At 46.5% G+C, this 27,473-nt stretch overlaps 1 protein-coding gene across 4 annotated transcripts in view; it reads left to right on the forward strand.

Moving 5' to 3' along the window:
• The window catches only part of SEZ6L (seizure related 6 homolog like), a 199,479-nt gene that overhangs the window by 143,450 nt on the left and 28,556 nt on the right, over positions 1-27,473 (forward strand). For 3 of the 4 annotated variants that reach the window (XM_082355034.1, XM_082355035.1, XM_082355036.1), the window contains exons 10-12: positions 17,446-17,642; positions 23,793-23,987; positions 26,705-26,896. In XM_082355034.1, coding sequence (XP_082211160.1) covers positions 17,446-17,642; positions 23,793-23,987; positions 26,705-26,896 — 584 coding nt within the window. The remainder of the gene's footprint in view (positions 1-17,445; positions 17,643-23,792; positions 23,988-26,704; positions 26,897-27,473) is intronic. The other variant, XM_082355037.1, reaches the window with a different exon arrangement.

Genomic DNA, 27,473 nt, shown 5'->3' on the forward strand with positions numbered 1-27,473 from the left:
TTTATCTTGCTCGGTTTCCGCTGACAGTTTTAGTAAACCAATTTGGGTTTGATAGTAAAAATAATTCCGTCCTCGGGGCCCCTCACGTGGCTTAAGTGTTTGCAGTTGTTATTTATCACATCGGCGAAGGGGAAGGAGTTTGCACTGCTGACCGGGCTGGATAGGTGGCCAATAGTAGGTGCTGGAATGTTTGCTGAGTCATGAGGATATCAGCCAGAGTGTGCCAGGCGAGAGGGGACTTTTCTCCCCCTCATCCACTGGGCAGGTCTGTGGTGTTGTGGGTGTTAGGATAACGGTTCTAATTAGCCATCATTTATGAAAGACCTACTGTGTTCTAGGCCCTGAGCTGCATCGTTTATACCCATGAGCAATAATGAACATGAACATTATTACGTAGAGATAATAATTACCTAAATTAGCGCTAATGTGAGTAGAGATAATTACAGAGGGGTAATTACCCAAATTTAGAGATAATGTATGCAAAGCACATCACGTGGGGTCTGGCACCTAGTTGGCGCTTCGTAAATGAAGACTACAATTGCCAGGAATCCTCGTGAGGCAGCTGTTATCATCACCGCTTTATGGATTTGGAAATGACAGCACAGAAAAGTGAATCAGTTTCCTCAGGTCACACAGCTAATGAAGGACAGAGCCAGGGTTTGTGCACACACTGTAACGTCTACTTTCATTGACTTGAACAGCCTTTGGGGGCACCAGCTATATGTCTCAGTGATGAAACAGGAAGGCGCCCAGGCCTCCAGCAACTCAAAGGTCAGGAAGGGAAGTAGGGCCATAAACAACCTGGCGAGACGCAGGCAAAGTGCTGTGGCTGAAGGAGTGGGGGGCGGGGGCAGTATGGGGCACTGGATTTATCTCTGCGCATTGTGGAAATGTCACAGAGAGGGTGACATCCAAGCAGAATTCTGAAGAGTGTCCATTGGTCAAACTGTAATGGGGGAATGGCATTCCCCGAGGGGCCCTTGTGAGCAAAGGACTCAAGCAGTGTTATAGTGACCAATAAGCACCCAGTGGATGCCCTGAATTACAACATTAATTAGAACCCTCTGCCTTGTGTTGTCAGTATTACAGATAAGAAGGGGTGGGTGTATAAGGTGAGTCAGGAGCCCCCAGGCTAAACCTCCTTCACACCCCAAATGCCTAGTCCCTAATCCACCATGTACCTCCCAGCTCCATCAGGAATCTGCTGCTTACCCTAAAATGCAACCGAGCCTGAATCTTTTACATCCTTAAGGATTTCTTAAATCTGTCTTCTCTCTTACTCTTGCTCTCTCAAAGTGTAAAACATAGAAAGGAGAGTAAAAGAACTAAGGAATGGTTGGAGAAGACATTCTAGAATGGAAGAGCTGGGAGGGGCCCAGAGAGGGGAGGTAACTTGCCCAGCATCACACAGCAAGTCAGAGTTAGGACCTGAAAGACAGCTTGAGTGTGGCCACAAGAGCCGAGCCCAGGGGCCAACCTTGAAGATGCCACATGCCAGAAGAGACACGAAGGTTCTAGAGTCAAAAAAGTGTTGCCTTTAAAGCCTGACTGTACTTCTTACTGGCTCTGCGGCCTCAGGCAGATGACTGAAGGTGGTGATCCCTGCCTCACAATGGGATGTTTTGTTTACTTTATCCCCAGGACCTGGCATACAGTAAGTGCTCAATAAATATTTGTTGAATGAAAGAGAGAGAGAGATGGTGAGTGTGTATGTTAATTAAACAACACGTAAAGTTCTTAGGAAGGTTTCTGGCATAAAATAGGCAAATAATCATCCCTACTATATGCCAGATTTTCGGCTAAACATTTGGCAGGAATTATTACATGAATGATAATGACAGTTATCATCAGCATCAAAATCATTGTCTAAATTCATTGAGTGCTTACTGTTTGCCAGTCACTAAGTGCTTTCCCCATGTAAAGTCATTTAACTCTCACTAAGAAACCTATGTGATAACATTATGATTACCCCCATTTCACAGATGGGAAAACAGGCTCAGAGAGGTGAAGTCACTTGCTCAAGGTCACACAGCTAGAAAGAGGCCAAGTCAGGATTTGAACACAGATCTCTGAGGCCAAAGCCGGTGTTATAACCACCCAATAAATGGTAATGAGGTGCTCCACAAGGGAGAAATCCCTTGCCCCATCTTACAGAAGAAATTGAGGCTCAGAGAGGTGCCCTCCTCCCATTTCCTGGACACCTACATATATTTCTGGAAGAACAAAATTTCCAAGCTCCAGCCAAGCTCCAGCTTGCCTTTCTTAGCTCCACTGTGGGGCACAGCCCCAAATATCTCCCTGTTTATGGGCCCCAGCACAGTCCTCCAACCAGGAAATAAAGGAACCTAATAACAAACCCCAGTAACCATATGATTGATAGCTGTGGAGTATTTCTCTTCAGCTGCTGCCAGCCCGTTCTGTGCTAAGTTAACTCCAAGCCCTAAAAATTAAGTGCCTGTCCGGAGGCACTTCCGTCCATCAAACAGGGATATAGCTGCTTTGGGTGGAAAGAACTCAGCTCAAGAGCCAGACAAGAAGGGAGAGTCAAGACTTGAGGGCAGCCCCACAGGAGCACAGATATCCAGACACCAACAGAAATCATGGGAGAAATGGCCACAATAGAAATGAAAGCTTTCCAATCCGTTAGTGGAGGGAGAAGGGATTTCCGAAGAGCCAAACATTCTAGGGAATCTGAGAGCCATTCTAGGGACTCTGAGAAGGAACAGCACAGTTCATAGAGCCCAAATTCCATCCTGTTGCAGATGAGGAAACTGTGACCCAGAGATGGGAAAAGACTGTCCCAAGACCATTCTATCAGTCAGCTATGGCCGTGTAACAAACTACCCCAAACTCAGTTGTATTATTTCTCATGAGTCTACAGACCAGCAAGGTGGTTATTCTGGTCTGAGGTGGCTCACTCCTGTGTCTTTGGGCAGCTGCGGGTTAGGTAGGTGGCTCCGTGAATCGTGGCTGGCCTTTCTTACATGTTTGGGGTGGGTTGGCTGTCAGACAGTCTAAGCAGCCCTAGCCTGGGATGGCTCACCTCTGCTCCACGTGTCTCTCATTCTCCAACAGTTAGCTCGGGCTCCTTCCTGTGGCGACTGGCCAGGGTTCCACAACCATGAGCAGAAGCATTCAAGGCCTCTTGAGTGAGCCTAGGCTAGGAATTTTCTCAGCATCATCTGCCATATCCTATGGCGAGTCACAAAGCAAGGGCCAGACCAGATTCAAGGGGAGGAGAAAGACTCCACCTCTTGGTGGCACATGCTTGGAAGCCTCCCTGCAAAGGGTATGGACACAGAGGGGCAGAGCTTTGAAATCATTTTCACACTCAGGCTACCTCAGCCAAAGAGGAATAAGGGTTAGAACTCGGGTCTCCTGGTCCTAGTCCGAAGCTCCAAATGACAGCCCTGTGCACAACTGACCCTAGGAGGTGGCCATCATTATCCCCATTTTACTGATGAGGAAACCAAGCCTCAGAGAAGTGAAGTAACTTACCTACAATCCCACAGCTAGGAAGTGAAGGAGACAAGATTTCTACCCAGGGCTTGGTGCCTGGCATAAAGAAAGCTCAGAAAATGTTTCTTTCTCTACCTGATGCTTCCTACTTGTGGGAGGGACTCTGGAAAGATCCTGAGTTTTTTTCAGGAAGAGGAAAAGGCTTTTTTTGCCAGTGGTAGGAAGTCTGGAGTTCAGGTCCTAACTCTTCTACGTATTGGCTGTATGACCTTGGATAAGTCACTTTACTTCTCTGAGCTTCAGTTTCCTATCTTTAAAAGGAGGATAATACTGTGGTACCCACCTCGTAGAGTTCCTGAGAAGGTAGAACTCTTGGCAAGGGCCTGATACCGTGCACACACTCAATACTTTAATTGGCAGCTCTGATGATGAGGGTGATTAATTCCTTCCATGACGTGTGAACAAACTGAACTCCATTATACAACCACACACACACACACACACACACACACACACACACACACACACACACACACACACACACACACACACACACACACACACACACACACGTTGCCCCTGACCATGGGGTTTTGGTTTGACACTGAGGGATGAAGAGGCTTCATCCTAAGGCACTCTCCAGGCACCCTACCTGACTGATTACTCCCCTTTCCCAATTTGCAAGGGATTGTTGTGGTCAGTGGTAACTTGGAAACACAAGCTCCAGGACAGGTCCTCCCCCAGCACATGCCCATTCTCTGCTCCTCAGCCATGCCACGCTCTTCCCAGCCTTGGTGTTTGCAGCTCTGGGAGGGGACCACCCCCTGTCTCGAGCCAGGCCCCTGCTTTGCTGGTGCACCCCTAGGAGCCCACGGCATTCGGATGCAATTAGATCCGACATCCTGGGAGCTGCGGCTGCTTGTCTGGTAACTACCTGACGTGCCCCAGCACTTACTCGGATCCACCACGGTGCGCCTGGTGTTGCGTTAGGTTATCCAAGGCCTGGAGATAACAATAACTCACTGCGTGCCAAACTCTTCTGAGTGCATCACCTCCATCAACTTACTTAACTCTGTAAACAACAGATGCGTTCACACGATGATGTTCCCCATGTCATAGCTGAGGACACAGATGCTCGGAGGGTTCAGTGGCTGCCAGGTTTGGACCTGGCTGTCTGACACTGAGCCCGTGTCCAGCGTCACCTCCCAGACCCGCCTCATGTAGTGGGACCACGTCCTGACGGCAGCCAGCCTCCCTGGAGATTCTGAGCAGGCCAGTGACACGGTCGGACCCGTGGTTTAGACAGCACACCCTGGCAATAGGCGGAGGGTGGAGGGAGGGGTCAGGCAGCCAGGTGGCGGCAGAGGCCCTGAGCGTGGTCCTGTGATGTGTGGCCCCGCCTGGGGAACCCCTGCACGCCCATCTTGTGCCTCCGGGGAGAGCTCAGGTGAGTCCTCGAGGTTCCACACGGTTCGTTTTTTTCCTGGAGGACAGTTCCTACCACTCCCTGAGACTGCGCTCTGTCAGTGTTTTGGCAGCTCAGACGAGCCACATCAGGCTGTACAAGGTGATACCTTCAAGAATACGTGTCATGATGGGGATTCGGAGTGACAGGAAACACATATCCAGCAGCTGTCAGCTCCTGCTTGGCGACAGCTTGGAACATCTTCCTGCAGTGATGCAGAGTCCTGGGCCCACCTCCCTCTGCACACGTGTGTGTGTGTGTGTGTGCGTGCACTCACATATCACACACACACACCATACACATCACACACGCCACACACATCACACATACCACACACACACCACTTACATCATACACACCACACACACACAACACAGATATCACACACCACGAACAGACCACACACACACCATGCACATGCACACCACACATAGCACATACAAACCACACACACAACACACACACACAAACATAGCAAATTCCAATCCACCCTTAATTAAGCTCTAATTTAATTATGCTTTAATTATACTCTCTCAAGTTCAGCTCTTTCACCCTGACTTAGAGGTCCTAAAATGAAGAAGGCCTCTGGTCCCACCCACTAATTTTATAAATTTGGGGAAACTCATATCCAAAAAGAGAGATGTGGGCATCGCCACAGAGGAAAGTCAGGGAAGGGCCACCCTTGGGTCTGAGAAACCCAAGCTTCACCAGCCTGTGTCTGAATCCTTGAATTCCCAAATCCATCCCTTAACTACTGTCGAAGGAGGGGGTAGGGAGCATGGGGAGTCCAACCTTCTGAGCAGAAGGGAACTGTAGCCATTGTTAATATATATATGTATATATATATATTTTTTTTTAACAATTCGTGGATTCTGAGATTTTCATCTGGGGAAACTGAGGCCCAGGCTGGGCAAGCGACTTGTCCATAGTCACAGAGCAGAGAAGCGGTGGGGGGGTGGGGGAGGAGCCCTCAATGAGATCTCCTGATACCACACCTTCTCTCCCCTGAGCAGGCTGTATAGTTCATTGTAAATATGTTTTTTCAAAGACAAACAATGCTATGTTAATTGAATTCCTGGCACTAATTATGTTATTTGCAGCTTTCAAAAATATTGTCCCCATTTTACAGGTGAGGACATTGAGGATCAGAGAGGTTAAGTCACTTTCTCAAGGTCGCCCAGCTAGAAACCAGTACACTTAGGATTTGAACCCAGAGTCCATTCTCTTAGCACTGCCTCTCAAGATGGAGCAAAACCACCAGGGTGGTTGAGGACTGATTTCTCTCTGCTTTCGCAGCAAAGCAACTGAAAAGTGTTGTTGGGTTTGCCCCTGGTCTGCAGTGCTGGGTGTGAAATGTCTTGTTGACCTTGCTGAAGCTTTGCCCACCACATTCTGAGATGGCTCAGTCCAGGGATGTGGCAGCTCAGCCCGTGAGGTGTTCCCGTAGGAAAGGCACATCTGGTGAGGGGGTCTCTCTCTTCTCTTTCTCTTTGGGGGAATTGGTCAAGGAGGGGGAAAAAGGTGGAGGAAAAGGAGGAAAGAAAGGCAGAACAGAGATGGGGTCTCATCCACCTTGAAGCTTCCAGGGCAGTGGCTTTCAGTCCTGGCAGCGGGCACAACCTCCTCGGGAATTTCAGCAACACTGATGCACAGGACCCACCCCCGGAGATGCTGAGGGTCCAGTTGGCCTGGGGTCCAGCCTGGACATCACTGGGAGTTTTTAAATCTCCCTAGAGATTCTTATGTGCAGCCAGGACTGGGCGAGGGCTGGGTCTGAGCCCGACACAGACAAGCGCTTGGGGAGTATCTGGAGGGGAAAGAAGGAAGAGAGGAAGGAAGGAAAAGACATAGGGAAGGACAGAGAGGAAATAAGAACACTGTTCATTTTTTACGCTTTAATGGGTCCTTTTGGGGAGCCAAAGAGATTGGTTTTCTCTATGCTCCTTGGAGGTGACATGGTTTCTTGTCCCGCCTGCCATTTTATCAAATTAAATTGAAACCAAATTAGCACTGGGCCAAAGGGCCCCTCAGCAATTCCACGGTGTGGAGGAGCACCTGGTGCTGGCTGTGTGGCTTCGTGAAGGCACAGAGGCCTTGGGACCTGGGCCTTTCTGGCGTCAGTTTACTCGTCTGTGAAATGGGATTAGTACATTTTCTTGGACCACCTCACCATGTGGCTGAGGGGACGTGATGAGAAAATGAATACAAAGGAATTCTAAACAGGTTTTTCTTTAAGGCCTTCGGAAAAAATATAAATGTTTTATAAAAGTTTTGTTGCACTTACAACTGCATTTATGGCTTCTGCTTCTCTTCTTTCCCTTATTTAAATCCGGTGTATTTAATCACCAATTTCTGCTGTCCCGTGGAGGTCCTGCCTTGATTGCAAGATGGTGTTTTCTTGGGAAAGTCATTGAATCCCTCAGTTTGCTCACCTGGAAAAAACAGATAAATTCACCATAATTCATCCATGTAAATGACATTTATTTCACCTGTGCCAAGCCCTGCTGGGCTCCAGGGATACAGGGCATGTGCCTTCGGAGCCAGGTGCAGCCCAACGTGGGAGCTGACATGGGCAGGTAGAGTCCTGTGGTTCCGCTGGGGTCTTGCCTTCCAACTACATGGATTTAGACTCTGGCTCTCCTGTATGACCAGCTGTTTGAGCTTCAGTGTGTTTCTTTACCTCTGGGTAGCTCAGTTTGCTTATCTGTGAAACAGGTGAGAATAGGAGTCCTTAGAGTGTTCGTCTAAGGATAAAGTGAAATGGTCATCTGAAGTGCTGGGAACAGCTCCTGGCACCGAGGAAGCCTTATGAAAGCCTTGGCTAGATATTATATGACCATAAATGCAGGAGGGTGTAAGGAGCACAGAAGGACCTATAAAATGATGTCAAGCGGAGAGGAGAGGAGAGGAGAGGCATTCCAGATACAGGGGACCAGCCTGGCTAAGGCAGGTCTAGGGGCTACAAAGGATCTGGTATCCAAAGATGTTTGAGACAGCAGAGGTGGGCTGGGGCCCATCTGTGGAGCTCATGGAAGTCTTGGAAGGCTGAGAAACCGAGCTGTATTCTGTGGGCTAATTTTTGCTATTTCCACAGTCCAATTCTACTACCAGCTGCTTTTTATTTTCCCCTTTAAATTGGCTTGCCTTTTTCTCTTGGCTTCCTGTAAACAAAATAATGTCCGTGAAATTAGAAGTTGGATGTGCAAACCATATATTTATATATTTTTCTAATTCACATTTAAATAAATGCATAACCATTAGACATTTCCAAATTTGTTTGTCTACCTACAATCGTCTTATGAATACTACTCGGGAAAGACGTTTAAAGGCAAGATTTCTAAGCAAGGGTCAGATGTTTGTTGGGAGGGGAATAAAGCAAAGCAAGGTGCTCATCATTTCTTTCTACACCTTCTGTGGAATATTAACTGCAGCTCACCTACCACCTTCTCCCCGCTTCCAGGGTCCTGGTTGGCTGGGGTAAGGATGGGAAGGCAGGGGCGCCCTGCAGAGGAATAGCACCGTATACCTTGCTTAGGCGCACACTGCCTTCTGCTGGCCAAGAGAAGATATGCTTGCTAATGTGTGTCAGATTCAAATTTGCCTTCCATCCTCACCTCTTTGGCTCTCTAGACCCTAGTGAAAGCCATAATGAGGGTCCCTCGGGCTGTATTTATCCCTTTTGAAAAGGTAAAACATTCACATGATTCAAAACCCAAAGGTACAAAAGGGTCTACTATGAAAGTCGTTTCCCACCCTTCCCCAGCAACCAGCCCCCTCCCTCAAGGCGAACGCTATACCAGTTTCTTAAGCATCCTTCCCAGACTCTTTTAAAATATTTCCAAAACCATAACAGAAATCTCATTCCACTAAAATAAAGCCACCCAGACTAAGCAACCAGTTTAATGCTGATTTTATCACATTCTCTGTCCTATGTGATTGGCAATAAAATGAAACAAATTGTTACCAAGAAATGTAAAATGTTCAGGAGACCAAAAAAAAAATTTTATTGGAGTAAAATTGCTTTACAATTTGTGTTATTTTCTGCTGTACAATGAAGCGAATCAGCTATATATATATATATATATATATATATATATATATATATATATATATATATACCCATATCCCCTCCCTCTTGGACCTCCCTCCCACCCCACCCCCCACCCCCCCATCTAGGTCATCACGGAGCACTGAGCTGAGCTCCCTGTGCTATACAGCAGGTTCCCACTAGCTATCTATTTTACACATGGTAGTGTATTTATGTCAAACCTAATCTCCCAATTCGTCCCACCCTCCCCTTCCCCCCCGTATCCACATGTCCGTTCTCTGCGTCTGCGTCTCTATTCCTGACCTACAAATAGGTTCACCTGTACCATTTTTCTAGATTCCACATATATGTGTTAATATACAGTATTTGTTTTTCTCTTTCTGGCTTACTTCACTCTGTATGACAGACTCTAGGTCCGTCTACATCTCTGCAGATGACCCAGTTTCATTCCTTTTTTATGGCTGAGTAATATTCCACTGTATATATGTACCACATCTTCTTTATTCATTCATCTATCATTGGACATTTAGGTTGTTTCCATGTCCTGGCTATTGTAAATAGTGCTGCAGTGAACAGTGGGGTACATGTGTCCTTTTGAATTATGGTTTTCTCAGGGTATATGCCCAGAAGTGGGATTACTGGGTGATATGGTAGTTCCATTTTTAGTTTTTTAAGGGAACTCCATACTGTTCTCCATAGTGGCTGTATCAATTTACATTCCCACCAACAGTGCAAGAGGGTTCCCTTTTCTGCACACCCTCTCCAGCATTTATTGTTTGTAGAATTTTTTGATGATGGCCATTCTGACCGGTGTGAGGTGATACCTCATTGTAGTTTTGATTTGCATTTCTCTAATAATTAGTGATGCTGAGCATCTTTTCATGTGCCTCTTGGCCATCTGTATGTCTTCTTTGGTGAAATGCCTACTTAGATCTTCCACCCATTTTTTAATTGGGTTGTTTGTTTTTTTGATATTGAGCTCCATGAGCTGTTTGTATATTTTGGAGATTAATCCTTTTTCCGTTGCTTCATTTGCAAATATTTTCTCCCATTCTGAGGGTTGTCTTTTCGTCTTGTTTCTGGTTTCCTTTGCTGTGCAAAAGCTTTTAAGTTTAATTAGGTTCCATTTGTTTATTTTTGTTTTTATTTTCGTTATTCAAATGAACTTTAGCTATGACGTCATGAGAACAAAAGGCATGTCAGGATACAGGGTGGCAGTGAAACAGGGCTTCCTCATCCTGCAGGCTTTATTTGTAATTTTAAATTTGCATTTTCTGAGGTAAGACTGAACCTGGGCACACTTTTTTTTTTTTAGTGAAGTATAGTTGATTTACAATGTTGTTATTAGTTTCAGGTGTACGGCAGGTTGATTCAGTTGTATTTTTTTTTTTCAGATTCCTTTCCCTTTTAGGTTATTACAAAATATTGAGTATAGTTCCCTGTGCTATACAGTAGGTCCTTGTCTGGGTACACTTGTTGGACACATGTATATGTGGCTTTCATGGGACATCATATGAAATAGTGGTTCCTATCTCAGGCTTTGGCTTGGCAGACTTTGGTTTGAGTCCCGAATCTGATTCCTACGTGACCTTGGACAGGTGGCTTCTCCTGGCTGAGCCTCAGTTTCCTTATCTGTAACATGGGGATGGTTGTAAGTCTTAGCTTGCGGGGTTATTGTTGTTTGAGTGCTTAATACTCAGTAGGCAATGTTGTTGTTCAAAAGCTAAATGAGGTCTTGGTAGACCTTTTGTCCCAAAACACCCATGGGACCGGTGTTTTTACAGCTCTGATACAGAGAAGAGTTGAAAGAGGAATTCAGAAGTGGAAGCAGAGGATGGCGTGCCCACAAATGCTTGCTCAGGCACTGGACGGGGCTCGGGATGTGCCTGGAGCAGGATCAGGGTGGGGGAGGGGAGGAAACTAGAACCCAGCTGGTCAAGGTCATGGGTTGACATTGAAGTGGCTTATCAGGCATGTAGGGGCGTCGTGTTATCAGGCTTGATTCTGGTGACCTGCATATCTAAGAAGAATGAAGGGAGTGGGCAACAGGGGTCCAGGAGGCAGGTGGGGCAGAAATCATTGGGGGCAGCTCCCATCACTTAGGCCTTCCAAATTAACCTCTGGGAGCAAGTCCTCAAAGCAGCCAGGGCCAGAGAAGTCCCGCTCCCAAGGCTGGTACAGGTAACAATCCATTTGGGGTCAGGGTCCCAGGCAGAGACGGCATCAGCCACAGTCCGCCTTGGGTGGGAGCTGAGGCTGAGACCCGGACAACCGCTCTGGGCTGCTGCTGATTCACCCAGCACACACTCAGTACTGTGCCAAGAGCTGGGGACACAGCTGTAAGCAGGCACACGTGCTCCCCAGCCCCAGGGAGCCTCTGGTCTCGTGCAGACATGCCAGGCCATTGGGGCACGAGTGCTGAGCTCCGTATGAGGGGTGAGCACAGAGGGGCTTCCAGTCCGGACTCAAGGTGGGGAGGGGGGAGCTCTGTGCGTCAGCGAATCTTGAAAGACTGAGAGTAAAAGATGGGAGGGGTTACCCAGGTTTAGAGAGGGAAGGCTAAGGAAGGATACAGGGTCCAGGGAACAGCATGTCGAAAGCCCCAGAGGTGGGCAAGGGCCACCTTCTTTGGCGAGATTGACAAGTAATTCAGTCTGGCTGGAGGGTAAAATATTTGGGTTGGAATATTGGGTTGGAGAGATGAGGCTGTGAGGAGGGGAGGGGGTGAAAACATAGATACAGTCTTAACACTGGGATCAAAAACTTGTACTTTACCTAAAGTAAGGTGGCTTTTTTTTTAATTGAGATGAAATTCACATAACATGATGTGAACCGTTTTATCATATACAATTCAGCGGTATTTAGTGCATTCACAATGCTGTGTAACTACCACATTTTCATTATCCCCAAAACGAACCCATATCTATTAAGCAATCACACTCCATCCTCCTCACCTGTCTCCCTAGCCCTTGGCAATCACCAAGTTGCTTTGTGTTTCTATGGATTTACCTCTTCTGGATATTTCTTATAAATGGAATCACACAACATGTAGCCTTTTTTAAACTGTCTCTTTTGTAAGTCTCATCCATGTCGTAGCGTGTGTCAGTACTTCATTCCTTTTCATGGCTGAGTAAGACTCCATGGTATGAATAGACCATGTTTGCTCATCTATTGAACTGTCAAGTGAAGGGTCCAGGTTTGTGTTTCGGAAGGATTTCCCTGAGTGCTGATGGGAGAGGGATTGGGACCAGGGAAGGATGGAGGTAGTAAGCCGTGAGGTCCTGCCCCACAATCCAGCTGAAAGATGGAGAAAAGCCTATGGCAGAGACCAAGGAAAAACGGGTGGCTTGTGGTGTAGGAGGAGACACAGAAGCTGAGGTCTTCTGGCAGGAGCTCAAGACCCTGTGCCCAAGGAAAGCCTTTCCCTCTGGCAGTTAAGAGGGGCTGGCACATGCAGGGGCTGGCCTTGGGGAGCTCTGTCTTCCCGTGGAATTCTCCCTGTGGGGGACCTGCTACACCCAGTTCCAGTCAGATCAAACCCACCTGCCTGCCGGAGCCACTCCATCTCCCACTAGTTCTGGAGTAAAACTGACACCCTGATTTCTTGGCACCTCCTCAGATTGTATCTGGCTGACATCTCTCTTCCGTCCTCGGCAGAAAACCCTGCTCTACCCTTTGGCCAGTCTCTCTGCCATTAAGTCTCTGCATTTTCCTCTCAGCTGCTGAGGATGGCCCAGCAGCAGGGACCCTGGATGTACTCAGTATATCAAACACAGCTGGATGGGCCAGCAAAAACTCAGGCTCGTCTTTGGATCAGGAGGGAAAATGAATTATCAGCACTTGTATATGTCATGGGAACCAGCCTCTCAAGAAGATGGATCCAGAAGGATACAGGAGAGAGTAACTTTATTCTTTCTCCCACTGCCCTTCCCATACCTTCTCCATTTTTTTTGCTTCTCAGGCTGAAAGCTTTGTTTTCATGGGTCTTCTGGTCCTAAGAAGTGTAGTTCAGTCTGATAATCATACAGCTCTAAACGTTATTCATTTTCAAAAGCTTGCCCTTCCCTCAGCAGGGCTTCTCGGGCTGGGAGTTCTGCAATGAGAAAGGGCCTTGTGCGCTGCTTCTTTCTCACAGGACAGTCTAATGTCACTGCACTGTTATATTATAGAAGATGTAGAATGCTGATTTTTTTTTTTTTCCTCTCTCTTATGGGGCATACTTGATATGGGCAGAGCCTGGATGCACTTGACCTTCCCCTCTGCTGGATTCCATTGCCCTTTCAGAGTGGGACCATTTTTAAGGAGATGCACAGTGGCTGCCTTCATCAGGGTTCACATCTAGACCTAGGAAACATCCCCATTCTCATCAGTGATAGGTAGCTCACTCCCAACACCCCCCTTTCTCCCTTTGCTCTGCCCCCAGGTAGGCAGGCAGCTCCAGGCTGATTTTTCTCATTACTCTTTTCTTGGTGAACATCAAATGCAGTCACTGTCAAGCCACCAAGAGTTTCTTTGAAGCCCTCTTCACCAGATGAGGGTGATACACCTTCTCGCCTCCCTATGGTTCCCCTCCCACAGTGACCTGCCCCTTAAGGCAGGCTTTCCTGCAAGCCTCTTTGATGGCCCAATGAATTCCTTGCCTTCATTAAGCTAGAAGTGGGTGAAGGTCTCAGATTGAAAGAGCTGCATAGATGGTGGTAGCAGATGCCATTGGTGTCTTATCCAAGCCCTGTAGCCCTTGCCACTGTGTACTCATGATGGCTTCCTACTGCAACCCTCTTCACCTGAAGGCTCTCTCTGGTACCACGTGGGCAAGTGAGAAGTGCTGGAGATTTAGTACCCCTAGTAGCATCCCTCAGCCAATGAGGGATGGGAGCTGGAAGATAAATACCCCAGCTCCCTCTCCCCCAAGGTATGTTCTGCACCATCTCTCACAGTTCCTGCAGGATTGAGCCCACTGCCCACAGTGGAACTTGCCCATCTGTGCACCATGTTTTGGCTCATTCCCTTCCTTCTGTGTCACTTCCCCACCGCTGCTGCCTGGGGTGGCCTCCCAGATAAGCCAGACTCCAAGAGACACTCACATCTTTGCTCAGGCTCAGCTTCTGGAGAACCCAGTCTTTTTTTTTTTTTTTTATAAATTTATTTATTTATTTTTGGCTACATTGGGTCTTCGTTCCTGTGCGCGGGCTTTCTCTAGTTGAGGCAAGCGGGGGCTACTCTTCTTGCGGTGCGCGGACTTCTCATTACAGTGGCTTCTCTTGTTGTGGAGCACAGGCTTTAGGTGCACGGGCTTCAGTAGTTGTGGCACGTGTGCTCTAGAGCGCAGGCTCAGTAGTTGTGGTGTACGGGCTTAGTTGCTCTGCGGCATGTGGGATCTTCCCAGACCAGGGCTCGAACCCGTGTCCCCTGCATTGGCAAGCGGATTCTTAACCACTGAGCCACCAGGGAAGTCCCGAGAGCCCAGTCTTAAACAACGGCCATGTCTATCCCTTTAGAATGTAGGGATGCTTAGTCCCTGTTGGCTTATTCTTAGCTTAGGGGACTTTGAAATTCCAGGATGACAGGAGAAGTTGCATTTAATAGTTTGTTGCACACAGTTTACAAAATGCATTCACATAAATAAGGGTTTCTCCGCCTTAGCACTGTTGACATTTTGGACCAGATAATTGTGGTCCAAATTCTTTATTGTGGGGGAAGGCTATCTTGTGCGTTGTAGGATGTTTAACAGTCTCCCTAACATGGACTCACCAGTGGCATACCTCCCCCTCCCCCACTGGGACAACCATGTCTCTAGACATGGCCAACTGTCTCCAAGGGGCAAAGTCACCTCTAGCTGAGAATCACAGACATAAGCCATCTGATGTCATTTGGTGTAAATGGCAATCCAAAAAGAGAATGATGGTGATGGTGATGGTGGTGGTGATGGTGACAGTGATAGTGATGATTATGGTGGTGGTGGTGATGATGGTGGTGATGCACGTAGTAACATTACAACATGACATAACATTCAAGTGACTTGACCAGACTTGCTCAGGTGCTATCAGTGAACCTAGAGTCTGATCCCAGATCTTCTGCCTGCCTTACCTCACTCTGAAAGCCCATGACATAGACTAGAAATATTAAGCCCTGTTCACAGACAAGGAACTTCAGAGAAAACACATGCCCTCCATGAAAGTGTCAAACCAAGAATGAAACCAGAGCTTTCTGATTTCCAAGGCTGTGTGCTCTTTCCAGAGCACTGCTCCTTCCTGTTTTAGAAAGAACAGAGAGTTGTGCTAGGGTTTTCAGATGAAAGCTGTTTGCGCCCTTGAAGATGCTTCTACTGCATTGAGATCATTGAAATGAATGATAGAATAAAGCCAAGTTGTGCTCTGTCTGCAACCCACTGTTACCAGCAGATCGGCTGTGAAGTTGGCTTATGGAATAAATATCTGCCGTCTACCACGTTCACACTAGCCTAATCCAGCACTTCATGAGCTATTGATGTTTTCATGGTACTCAGAGTTAAGAGGCTCTTCCATAGTTCAAAAACTGACATCAACCCTACTGTTTCTGTTGTCATATAGGGTCTCCAGCAGACTCTTTCATAGCATAGCATTTATTGAGCACCTACTGTGTGCAAGAGAAGGTGGCGACTCCAGAATGTCAATGTAATAGGGGTTTAGAGGCTGTCGCCTGGTTGTAAACTGGCAGGGAGTAGGCGGAGTCACGGAGCTTAGTCTGGAAGCCCTGTGTGCAAAGCAAGCACACAGCTTTTGTTAGGAGAGGATGTTTGGGGGTGGTGCCGGGGAAGCTGATGGAGGTTATGGGGGCAATTAGAATCTCCCCAAGCCACCTGTTGGGACAACTTGACATGAGGAATTATGGTGGATAAAATATGTCCCCTGCCCTCTGGAAACAGACCTTCAGCAGTGTGCCTTGTGTTTCTGTTGCTTTGTTCTTACTACTTGAAGCACCAACAACATGGGTGGTTTCCACATCTCCTCCCTGCTCCTGGAGTGGCAGCAAACACCGCCCTTGGGCAGTGGATGAAGCGGGGGGCGTGGGGGGTGTGGGAGGGTGTTGTGGTTCTGCATCAGTTCCTGGAACGCCTCTCCTCTGGCAGTGAATTGCTCAGTCAGGATGCTCCTGTTTAAAATCCTTTACTGTCTCCCATCCCCAGCAAGATGACATCCAGGTGACCTAAACTCGTCTCTCTAAACCCTTCATGGTCTGACTCCTGCTTCCATGTCTATACCCAAAGCCGGGCACACTGACCACCAGGGAAGTTCCTTCAGGAGTTGTGACCCCTCTCCCTTCTTCCCTCTGCCTCAGGCACTGCCCTCTCCCCCCACCTCCTGTTTATCTGCCTAGCGGTCCCCTTCTCTTTCTTGAGGATCACCTCCTCCAGGGAGGCCTCTCTGATGCCCCCCATCTGAGTTAGACACACTTCTCTGCACCTACCTTGACTGTAACTCCTACCACAATCCCTGGCTTTCTCGTCTAAACAGAGCACTGCTCTGTGACTCCTCGTGTCCTCTGAGCACAGCACGGTGCCTGGCACATAGTAGGTGCTTGGAAATATTAGGGAGGGGATACAAGTAAAGGAGAATGACATAAGAGAAAAAGGGAAGAAAGAGAGAAGTGGAGAAGAAGAAAGGAAGGAAAGAGGCATGAGTTAATATCTGTCCGTGATTGATGCAGCCGAAGTTGAATTGTCTGGCGTTCCTACAATCACAGATCAATTTTATCCAGCACACCTAACATAGCACAGGTTTCTTTGCCGTACTGAAGTGCTTTCTGGATTATTAACTGTCCATCGCTGTCCAAATATTTAGTGTCAAGGTACTCAATTGTGTTTGGGTCTTTAAAAATGTGTCATCCTGTGATGCTATGAATAGTGATGGCAGGTTGGAGCATATTTCATGAATAAGGTGCCTCCATCCCGTTCTCTGTTCCGTCCCCTAAACGTAATAGATTAGCTGGTTGATTTTGAGGAATTTGCCAGCGATAAGTGGAAGGATCATTTCACCTTATATAAGAATGCAAGTTATCATTAGCAAGCAGTCAGCTTGCTCTGCATCACAGAAAAATGGAAGACCCATGTCACACCCCCAGCAGGTGGCTCAATGCCCAGCACTTAGTTTCACCCAGGAAAAAATGTTGTTAATGACGGGGATTTTGAAGGCAATTCTACAGACAATGCAGCACTTGACTCTGCAGTGAGCTCCACGCCGGGAAGGTCATTTCATGAATGAGTCTTCAAAAGCCCAGTCCATCCACAGATCTGTGTGCGATGCTTTTAGGAAGGATCAGCACATCCTGTTCACAGGTTCCGTCTATGCCTTCCTCACCCCCAGTTCCTAGCTTGGGATCTGACACATAGTATATCTCAAGAAAATGAGTGTTGCTTGAAAAAAGAAATCAAAGCCTTGTTGAATGCCTGTAACTTGGCTTCACAACACCCCTCCTCTTCTCTCTGCCCCTCAAGCCTGAACCTAAGCAACAGCGACATCCTGACCATCTACGACGGTGATGAGGTCATGCCCCACATCTTGGGGCAGTACCTTGGAAACAGCGGACCCCAGAAGCTGTACTCGTCCACGCCGGACCTAACCATCCAGTTCCACTCGGACCCTGCCGGGCTCATCTTTGGGAAGGGCCAGGGATTCATCATGAACTACATAGGTAAGTATCCTAGCCAGTCACTTTTTCTCCTTGGGTTTAGGTGCAAGTTAAGACAATTTCTTCTAGATATGTCTTTTGGGGAGGGTTATGCTACATGGGTTTTTTAATATATTGACACGGTAAATATACGTCGATTTTTTAAGAGGTTGGTCTCTCTAGTCGGAAGGACCAGGGTTCAAATCTTAGTATTATCAGTGATGACTGTGTGACCTTGGGCAAGTCACTTAACCTCTCTGAGCCTCTTTTTTGTCATCTGTAAAATGGAAATAGTGATACCTCCTCCACAGGGTTGATATCAGGACTTAGTAGATAATGTCTCATAACTTTAAGATTCATCATTTTTCATTTGCAGTCAGCTGTGACTTTATATCGTCAACACACTCTTCATATTTGCAACTCCTCAAAGCATTACCTATGCCATCTTGCCTGAACTGAAGCTTGGCTCTCCCCTAAGGACTCTTCTTCTCCTGCGGCCCCATCCAACCAAGACAGCCCTTTCTCTCCTACCTCCCATACTTTATTTTTTTTAATTTTTAGTGGAGTATAGTTGATTTACAATGTTATATTAGTTTCAGGTGTACAGCAAAGTGAATTAGTTACACATATACATATATCCACTCTTTTTTAGATTCCTTTCCCATATAGGCCATTACAGAGTACTGAGTAGAATTCCCTGTGCTATATAGTAGGTCCTTATTAGTTATCAATTTTATATATAGTAGTGTGTATATGTCAATACCAATCTCCAATTTATCCCTTCCCCCCTTCCCCCTGGTAACCATAAGTTTGTTTTCTACATCTGTAACTCTATTTCTGTTTTGTAGATAAGTTCATTTGTACCCTTTTTTTAGATTCCACATATAAGCAACATCATGTGATATTTGTCTTTCTGTGTCTGACTTACTTCATTCCATATGACAGTCTCTAGGTCCATCCATGTTGCTGCAAATGGCATTATTTCATTCTTTTTTATGGCTGAGTAATATTCCATTGTATATAGGTGCCACATCTTCTTTATCCATTCCTCTCTTGATGGACAGTTAGGTTGCTTCCACATCTTGGCTATTGTAAATAGTGCTGCTATTGGCGTTGGGGTGCACGTATCTTTTTGAATTATGATTTTCTCCAGATATATGCCCAGGAGTGGTATTACTGGATCATATGGTAGCTCTATTTTTAGTTTTTTAAGGAACCTCCATACTATTCTCCCATACTTTAGATTCTTTCTTGCTGCTCAATGTGTCTTCCAAACCTTTTCTCTTCCCATCATCTTTAAAAAAAATCCTGCTATAAAGTTCAAACTAAGTTCACACGTGACCATCCAGTACCCCCTTCTTAATTATTTCATCCACCCACACCCTTCCCTCCTCACTCCCCACCCTGAAACTCCCCCTTATTCATTCCTGGCTCCATCCCCCTCCTCTGCTCAAGCTCTAAACCTTGGAGGGTCCCATCCTGGACCCTGTCCTGCCTTCTATCTGAGTGCTGTCATCCAGGCCCATGATTTTAAACAATGCTTATCTATATTCCATTGACCCCTAGTTTGTACCTACAGCCTTGACCCCTCCTGTGAACTCCAGATCTCTCCAGCTCCCTGCTCACCGCGCTCTTGCATGTCTCATTGGCAGCTCAGGTTTAGCATGGACAGAACAGAACGACCTCTTTGCCTCCCCGCCCTCACCACCACTCACTGCGCCTCCTGCTGTCTGCCCATCCCAGGAGGCGGGACCACAGCTCTCCTGGTTTCTCAGGCTGCTTCCCCTGTATCCAGTCCATCCTCCCAACTCTCCTGCCACAGTATATCTCAGATCCAAGTACTCTTCTCCATCTGTCCACGTCCCCCACCCTAGTCCAAGCTGCTATCCTCGCCAGCAGTCAGGGGACCAGAACACTGTGAAGTCCCACTGATCCCAGCCCTGGAAGGGACTTGAACTGACAGTGTCTGGTCCAGCCCTGTCTCGTCACAGCACAAGAAGCCCTGGACCACCAGGGATGAGGGACTTGATCATCAGGGGCGGACCTGGGGCTCACACCCAGGCTTCCTGGCTCCCAGCTCTTAGGGTTTCTCTACCCCCAATATTTTTGGCAACAGCAGAGAACCTGGGAGACACAAAGAGGTAGAGAAGACCTAACTTCTTTTGGCATCCAAGATGGTGGGTGCTTGCTTCCTGAGGATTTCAATGGGCAGGATTCAGCCAGCAGTTAGGGGACTTGCTTGCACCCCCCAGGGAAGAGGTTGACATCTTGATTTCCAAGATGGAACCGGGAAAAGGAGAACTGATCCTGCCAAGTCTCTCTGCCACCACCAAAGACCCTGGCTTGAGCACGATTCCATGTCTTTGGTTCTTCCCCTTGGCTTGAAGATTTGCCCATCTCTAGCTAATACAAAGTGTTCTCTTTGTATCTCCTCCTGCCTCCAGAATACAAGCTAGTTCCCTGACCATTGGCTGTCTCAAGGAGCCTCATGCATATGAAAAGAAGTCCCTTGCTTTTTTTAATTTCCAGCTGGTAGACACTTCCCATCCCCACTCTGCTCTGCAGGTGCCTCTCAGAGAAGCAATCACAAGTATTGATCTTTTTTTTTATGTTTCTCAGGGGCCTTTTTACCCTTGATCGCGACGCTAGGTATTTTCATAGTGTGACTGCTGCCATTTTCCATGCGTTCTTTACTGGGTGATGCCCTGGGCAGAGGCTGTCCAGGCAATGTGCCCTCCAGAGTCAGCTGCCTTTGGAGGGAAAGTTTCTGGTGACTTGGCTTCAGTCTGTCTCCTTAGACCTTTCTTCCCCGCCTCCCTCCCTACTGGAAGATGAGGTCATAGTTTTGCTCATTTGTCTTCTCTGGTGCCCGAGTCAGTCTTGCAAAACTGCATTCAGCTTGATGGCAGAAATATGACTCTATCCAAGGCTGCCCAAGGTTGACCAGAAAGCCTGGCCATTGTTCAGTTTGGCAATATTTTGAAGAGGAGGTGCTCTTGTTAATTGAAGCTGAAACTTAGATTCGTGTGACAATTTGCGGTTGGCAAGCACTCTTACATATATTATTTTATTTCATCTTCAAACGCATTATCTCCATTTTCCAGAGAGTTTGGTTCACAAACTTTCATGCTAGGCCCTGTCCTAGGCATCAGGATACAGGAATGAATAGAATTCTCTCCCTGCCCTTGAGCCAGTTAGTGAAAATGGAAGAGTCCCATTAACAGACAATATCAGGATCATATGCTGATGAGCACAGGATTCCAGAGAGTGCTTCCCAGGGGTACACAGCCTGGCTAATATGGGTGACACAAAAAGAGAGAACAGCTCAACTTTTTGCTTATTTCTCTTAAAGAAACACAGGTTAATTTCACAGAGAAGGAAAGTGGACCTCTGTATTTAATTTTGATGTCAGTCAATTGCCCGTGACTACCTGGGTTGAAGACCATGTTGTTTTCAGAGGAGGCCATGCCTGAAGTTGGTGGAAAAGAATGCTGTGATTGATTAGTGATGTCTGTCATGGGCATGGGAGAGGTATTTGCTACCCTGGGTCTAGATTTAACCAGACACAGATGCAACTCCCATCCAGTAGAGGAATCAGATGGAAGGGTTGGGGGTTTCTGTTGTCATCTAGAGAATTCGTTTTTTCTTTTTTGTCTGCGTTGGGTCTTCGTTGCTGCGTATGGGCTTTCTCTAGTTGTGGCAAGTGGGGGCTACTCTTTGTTGCGGTGCATGGGCTTCTTATTGTGGTGGCTTCTCCTGTGCTGGAGCATGGGCTCTAGGCACGCGGGCTTCAGTAGTTGTGGCTTGTGGGCTCTAGAGCGCAGGCTCAGTAGCTGTGGCACACGGGCTTAATTGCTCCGTGGCACGTGGGATCTTCCTGGACCCGGGCTCAAACCCGTGTCCCCTGCATTGGCAGGTGGATTCTTAACCACTGCGCCACCAGGGAAGCCCCTCATCTAGAGAATACTGAAGCTCCTACACTGATCTCAAGGCCTGACCCCAGCTCTGGAAAGTGGCCGAGGCTTTTCTGCTCTGGCTGCTGTCAGAACCTTCCATAGGAACACTGGGCCTACATGGTTCTGACTTCCCATAATTCTCCTTTGCACAGACAGAAGCAAAGACCCATTCTTCTCACTGCTTCTTATGTTTTGCTGTTGTCTGTGGTCAAGTACATGGGAGGGAAAGGAATTAAAAAGCAGAGATAAGTAAGCAGTGTTTTTCAAAGAGATATTGGTCACTTGTATGTTTATTCCTCTAATCCCAGGATAATAAATAAGTTCCATATTGTAGGTCAACTCCAATCAAATGACAGTGGCTCCCTGGAATGTTGTGTTGAGAAGGATTGGGAGGTTTCAGCTTGATTCAAAAAGGAGATTGCTATGTTTGATTAGTGATGTCTGCCATGAGCATAAGACTGGGAAGTGGTGGTATGTATTCAGTACATTTAGGTATTTCTTTTGCCCAAAAGTTGGACCATGGTGCTGATCTTGACTGTGAGCATGGAACCATGACTTCAGATCTCTATATTCCTGGTGCCTGGCACATAGTGGGCACTCACAACATCTTAGTCAAACAAATCAATGAATCCATATAACTTGTCTTAGTGTTATTCTCGTGTCCTGCACATTAATTAGTTTTCATCTTGCCTCTAGGGATAGACAGGGTCATGATTCTTGTCTCCATTCTCTGATTGAGGACAGTGAGGCCCAGAGACGTTTATTGACGTGACTGGAGTCACACAGCTTCTAAAATAAAGAGGATTAGAAGGGGAGTTCTCTGACTCCTGGGCCAGTTTTCTCATTCTAAGCAAAGTTAACAAGGGTTCAGAGGAACAGATAATTCCAGAAGCTCTGCCTAGGGTGTTTGGTGAACATGCAGATTCCTGAATCTCTGGGGGTAGAGTCTGGGAACTGAAGAACAGAAGGTTAAGTGACTTAGCCGAAACCACCCAGTTAGTAGACGGTGGGGCCAAGGTTTGAATCAAGGCTCTGCTGCATCGTGGCAGCCGCTGAGAATGACAAATGTGATGAATGCTACGGAGGAGATGGGAGGGCCCATGGAAATGTGTAGCCATGCCGGCTCATCTTGAAAAGTCAGACAAGCAAACCTTTCTCAGTCCCAAAGCATTTGGCACAAGGCAGACCACATTTCCAGTATTTGCCCCCATTTCTCCTCTTTCATCCAGAGTTTGAACATTTGCAGCTGTGTCCCAAATCCCGGGCTTGGCTGATTTTTCAAAGGCCTAAAAATAGAGGCTCCTGTTCCCCACCAAGCAGTTCTAGAAGCCATTTCCCACTCCCCTTCCTCTTGCAGACACCCAGGAGATCTCCTTCCCCCAAATAAAATCATGATGAAATCCCAGGAAAAGCCATTGCTTGTTTCTCAGAATGACTTTCCTGCAGACAGTAGAGGTGCTTTGCTTTCCCCAGAAGCACATAAGAGCTGCAAATTAATTACATGGCATAATTAGCTCTCTTCTCAAAATCTGTGCAGTGGGCACTTGGAAGCGAGAGTGATAATAGTGAGCTTTGGATTGCTACCTTAGTAACAAAGGTTTGCAGGAGGAAAACAATTATTCCAGAGGAAGATTCTGTGACGATAAGCTGTGTGTAGCATCTTCTGGAGTGTGGTTAATGTTCAGTGGTGGTAGGCAACGGGATTTGAAGAATGCAACCAATAATTATTTCTGTCTTAATAGTTATGTGTTTATCTTAGTCTGCATTACAAAAATGTATGTGACTAATCCATCAAACCCATAGATTTATGGACATTCTTAGGACAAGGCTGAGTATAGTAGCAACCTATTGCTATGTAACAGATGACCCCCCAAAATTAGCAGTAAACATTTACTATCTCACAGTTTCTGTGAGTCAGGAATTCAGGAGTTAATACTGGATGGTCCTGATTTGGGGCCTGTCATGAGGTTATAGTCAAGATATCAGCTGGGGCTGCAGTCCTCTGATGGCTTGGCTGGAGGTTCCACATCCAAAATGGGAAGAAATCATTGTAAAATCCCCCTAGAGAAGAGTTCTTGCAGGCTAAGGGATTTCAGAAGTTGTGTTGCTTACTTTTGGGGGCTTTTTCTTCTATTTGCTCTTCCCTCTGACATTCATAAAAGGAACCCCCAACAACAAGGCCACCTCCCCATCTAAGGATGATGTTTTTATTTTAAAGAGGTGTCAAGGAACGACTCCTGCTCAGATTTGCCCGAGATCCAGAATGGTTGGAAAACCACTTCTCATACGGAGCTCGTGAGGGGAGCCAGAATCACCTACCAGTGTGACCCCGGCTATGACATCGTGGGGAGCGACACCCTCACCTGCCAGTGGGACCTCAGCTGGAGCAGCGATCCCCCATTTTGTGAGAAAAGTAAGAGTAGTCTTGTTGTTTTCCTCTAGGTCATTGGATGGAAAATCCCTCCCATGGAGTATTTCTTGCATGAATGCAGAGGAGCTATTCAGGGTAGAATCTGGCCTCTCTTCTACTCCACCAGCTCAGCGGTGCCGTTCACCAATGTCATTCTGTAGCCCAAGGGCAGGGATCTCAGACTCAGGTGGTTTCAAAAGCCTGGCAGATAATGGAAATAAGTAAAGCAGGCTGGGTATGAGACATTAGGGAATGGTGTGGACTGCGGTCAACAGGAATATATATAGCCTGTGTAAAAACATCATTCAAATTCAAGTCGTTAAAATACCTGCAGCAGCCAAGCAAAACAAATCTAAGTTGACCCTTGGAGCCCCAGTTCAAAACCCCTATGGTAGGTAGCCAACTTTTTTTTTTTTAAGGCACGTTTTATTTTCTCAACATTTCCAAAATGGAAATAGTTTGATCGATGATAATTTTTTAAAAGAAGTAGCTTGAATTTTCTGACAATGCCTTAGTGAAGGTATCTAGAGAAACAAGAAAACTTCTCCTTGTTTCTAAACCTTCAGTGGTCTTTCTCTTGCATTTACATTGAAGTAGACACTGATAGGTAGCTGACTTTATCCAGACAGCATCCAGCCCAGTCTCCTGGTTCCTTCTGCCTGCTTGCCTGAGTGCAGGCCAAGTGTGTCTAGTGATAGCTGAGTTTAGCGTCTTGAAGAGGGGTAGTGACAGGAAGTGCCTCTAATGGTTTCTACCCTGATGTCTTAGTATGGGGGGGGGGGGGCGGGGGGAGCTAAATTTGGCCTCTCCCCTCATCCATTTGCTTCCCACCTCCTACATAAAGCTCTAGTCTGCAACCTTCTTCCTGGGAATCCTTGGATCCTTGGTGATACTTTGGTAGATCTGTTCAGCATGACTTAAATCACCAATTGCCCAAGAAGAAATATTAAGTGCAGCAGAGAAAGAGGCTGTCAAGGAAGGAAAGCATGGGGGGGACTACATACAATTCCTGTCATAAACATTCCAACATCAAGGAAAATTATAATGGTGGGAAACATGAAAGAACTCCTAAAGATTCATAAAACCAGCTACACAAACACATCGATTTCTTCTGCAACAGAATGTGGGGTGTGTGTATGTGTGTGGATTGTGATAGAAAATAAAAATGGACAGTGAGATGTGCAATTACGAGAGATCCATCACGAACCCACCAATGCGATCTACATCATCATTATTATTTTTTAAACATTTTTAAGGGCTTGGAGGGGACATAACTAGCTCTCTATGGGGGGGGTCCCCTCCCATGCCTCAATTTTTGCCAAGAAAGGGCCCAAAGTAGAGCAAATAAATGTGTATTGGGCCTGTTGTGTGCCTGCATGTTTATGTTCCCAGGCTGGGTGCCACGCTCACTCTGCGTTCAAGACACAGACCCACCCAAGTGCTTCTCTTCTAGTGAAATGAGAGCAGAAGAACCTCCTAGAACAATGGGGTCCCACCTAGAAGTCCCTGAATGTTATAACCACCTTTCATTGGTTAAGCTCCACTCTTGACATTAAAAGATGTAAATATATAACTATATCTTAAAATTGTGCCAGTAACAAATATGGTAATCAAGTGGTAGTAAAATAATGAGGTAGAAAGTGAAAAATCCCTTATGATCTGTTCTCTAGCAATGAGGCCACTCTCAAAAGTTTATTCTGTTTTATTCCAATTGCATATGTATGTATGTGTCTGTTACACACATACGTAAATATGTATGTGTGTGTGTATTGTGTATGTTGAGATATATATGGATACACATATAGAAATAGCTGCAGATATATTTTACCATAATAGGCATCAATTTCTAGAAACTGCCTTGCAACAGCTTTTTTCTTCAACTCAGAAATAGCCATCTTTTCATATCACACACGTGATCTACTTCATTCCTTTTTATTTTTATTTTTGCAGCACAATGAGAAATAGGTTTTATTTAGTCTTAAGATGTTTCCTTTCTGCATAAATATTAACAATAGTGTATCATGAGTCACAGTGCAAAATTTACATTACAGTTGTCAATTTAAAACTCAGTTTCTCTCTTTTCCATACTTCATTCCTTTTTAATTGGTTTATTCTTTTCCTTTTATCTGTATTGACTTTTTAACTTAAAAGTAATGGACACTCAGGACTTCCCTAGCAGTCCGGTGGTTAGGACTCCGCGCTTTCACTGCCCTGGGCCCGGGATTCAATCCCTGGTAGGGGAACTAAGATCCCACAAGCGACACGGTGAGGCCAAATAAATGAATGAGTGAATGAATGAATGAATGGAATGGATGCTTATTTTCCTGTAGTTAAATACTACAAAGGAAGCAGTGAGAAAGAGCACTTTGTTCTCATTAGTGGTCGGTCAGGATTTCATGGAATGGTTGTTGCATGATATTTAACTCCTCTTCTGTTAAAGGATTGCTATTTAACTATTACAAATATAATATTATTATGTGCAATGTGCAGCCTTGTATATGGGTCTTTGGGCCCTGATGCAAACATTTCTTTGGGCAAATTCCTAAAAGTGAAATTAAATTCAAGTCTCTGTTGTCCTGGCCTGTTCTCCAGCCGCATGCAGTGTCTTTCAAACAGGGAAAGAACTAAGTGAGGAAACATTCTAGATCATTCTGTAGTTCTCAGCAAACCAGTGGTCATCAGGCCCTAACACCCGCCTGGTTTGATTTCATCTCGTGTAGTTATGTACTGCACCGATCCCGGGGAAGTAGACCACTCGACCCGCTTGATTTCGGACCCCGTGCTGCTGGTGGGCACCACCATCCAGTACACCTGCAACACGGGCTTCGTGCTGGAAGGGAGCTCCCTCCTGACCTGCTACAGCCGTGAAACCGGCACGCCCATCTGGACCTCTCGCCTGCCCCACTGTGTGTGTGAGTCCTCCTTATTGGCTTGAGCCTCCGGGGTGCATCTGGGGGTTGGCTTCTTCCTATTCCCGGTGGAGGGCTGGGCTGCTAGGAGGCAGTCCCCACTCTTGGGAGCGTTTGTTATCACTGTCCCCCAACAGCAGCTAACAGGGACTGAGGGCATGGCTACTCTAACATTTACGGTAAGTTCATCAGGCACTGTGCTGAGTCCTTTACCAGATTTCCCTCTCTTCTCCCTTGGGTAGCTTCGTGAGCATGGCAGTACTGTCTCCATCTTCCGAAGAGGATACTAAGGTTCAAAGAGGTGAAATCATTGCCCCAGGTCACACAGCTAGTTAGTTAAGAAGGAGGCCAGAGGCAAACCCAGGCCTGCCTGACTCTAAGCGATTAAAATTGAGCAGTCCGCAGGGCAGTAAATAGAGTGATTTAGACTCTCTTTGACCTCCTCTATGGAGCCGTCAAAGCAAACGTTTGGTTAAAAAAGCACTTTGGGGGTTTCTCTACCATAAAAACTCAGAAAAAGGCTTCCAGGGTCACTCTGAGAATGGAAGAGTAACTGCGTATTCTCACCAGGCAGAGGAGG

This window comes from Balaenoptera borealis (assembly GCF_965194805.1).
Source record: "Balaenoptera borealis genome assembly, chromosome: 14".
Lineage (NCBI taxonomy): Eukaryota > Metazoa > Chordata > Mammalia > Artiodactyla > Balaenopteridae > Balaenoptera > Balaenoptera borealis.